This window comes from Sinocyclocheilus anshuiensis, unplaced genomic scaffold (genome assembly GCF_001515605.1).
Source record: "Sinocyclocheilus anshuiensis isolate Anshui unplaced genomic scaffold, SAMN03320099.WGS_v1.1 scaffold838, whole genome shotgun sequence".
Taxonomy (NCBI): Eukaryota; Metazoa; Chordata; class Actinopteri; order Cypriniformes; family Cyprinidae; genus Sinocyclocheilus; species Sinocyclocheilus anshuiensis.
In genome coordinates, this window is record NW_015539915.1 from 1,142,472 (window position 1) to 1,143,943 (window position 1,472).

Genomic DNA, 1,472 nt, shown 5'->3' on the forward strand with positions numbered 1-1,472 from the left:
TTTGCAACTTTACAGATCTTCTTTATGCACCAAGAGCTTGTAACACTCCAAAGAGAAAGGAAAAATTGAAATCGCATCATATGACCCTTTTCAATGAAAACGTACTTACGTGAGTCAGAACTGCCGGCATCTTAGTCTAACGTTACTCTCCCAGGATCAGTAAACAGTCCTCCATAAAATGTGCTGCACACATCTGGATATCTGGGTTAAACTGTTCTGGAACAGTGTTGTAAATACAACTTAACCACTGATTTGTAGTCGTGTCCTCTTTTGGAAGACCAAACAAAGTAGTTTCGCTTTCACAACGAAGCACACAGCGCCTTCACGACATGGCTGCAGCGTCAACAAAACTACAGTGAGACTAAAAGTTACGCCTTCTTTCTTTGCGTGAACATTTGGGCGGCGTTATGCAAATCTTCCCACATAGTGAGGTAGATATGTGGGGGCGTGTTAGAACGAGCCGTTTTAGGTAGGTGTGGCTGACTCTTAACTTTTATAAAGAATATCTCTTTGGATTTGAGACTTTAGTCTTTGCAACTTTACAGATCTTCTTTATGCACCAAGAGCTTGTAACACTCCAAAGAGAAAGGAAAAATTTAAATCGCATTATATGACCCCTTTAAATGCTTGAGCTCCACCTCTGTACTGCTTGAGTTAATCCATGAAACTACATAATGTTCACGGTCATTACACACATTCTGACTGTCTCCTCCTCTTACAGGTGGTTTTGATGTGGACATTAAGGGCTGGGGCGGCGAGGACGTCCACCTGTACAGGAAGTACCTCCACAGTAACCTGCTGGTGGTGCGCGCCCCGTCCCGCAGCCTCTTCCACCTGTGGCATGAGAAGCGCTGCGCTGACGGATTGCCCCTGGACCAGTACAAGATGTGCATGCAGTCTAAAGCTATGAACGAGGCCTCGCACGGCCAGCTGGGCATGCTGCTCTTCAGACACGAGATCGAGGCGCACCTCCGCAAACAGAAGCAGCGGAGCAGAGCTAAAAAACCTTGATGGATGTCACCTCTTCTTTATATACTCTTAAAGGGACAGTTGGCACAAAAATGAAACATTTACGAAGCCTCATGACATTTGACGTCGTTTGTTCTGTGGAAGCAGAGCTCTGGTGGTTTTTTCACTGTTTTTACAGCGAATATTGACTGAAGCTTCGAAAAAGCACCACAAAATCATTAAAAATTAGTGGTGTGAAACGAGTAATCGCGATTAATCGCATCCAAAAGAAATGTTTTTGTTTACATAATGTATGTGTGTGGGCTGTGTTTATTTATTACACATATACAGTATATATTTTGAAAATATTGACATGTATATATTTATATTCATATAATTTATATTATATTTAAATATCTTAAATATATAAACAACATATTTTTCTTAAATATATATGTGCATGTGTGTGTATTTATATATACAGTACATAATAAATATATACAGTACACACGCATATATTACAT

The 1,472-nt window shown here is 40.5% G+C and overlaps 1 protein-coding gene across 1 annotated transcript in view; it reads left to right on the forward strand.

Moving 5' to 3' along the window:
* Nucleotides 1-1,213, forward strand: part of LOC107686490 (chondroitin sulfate N-acetylgalactosaminyltransferase 1-like) — a 43,120-nt gene extending 41,907 nt beyond the window's left edge. Inside the window, exon 8 of the mRNA XM_016483525.1 lies at nt 722-1,213. Coding sequence (XP_016339011.1) covers nt 722-1,011 — 290 coding nt within the window. The 3' untranslated portion in view covers nt 1,012-1,213. The remainder of the gene's footprint in view (nt 1-721) is intronic.
* The last annotated feature ends 259 nt before the right edge of the window (nt 1,214-1,472 follow it).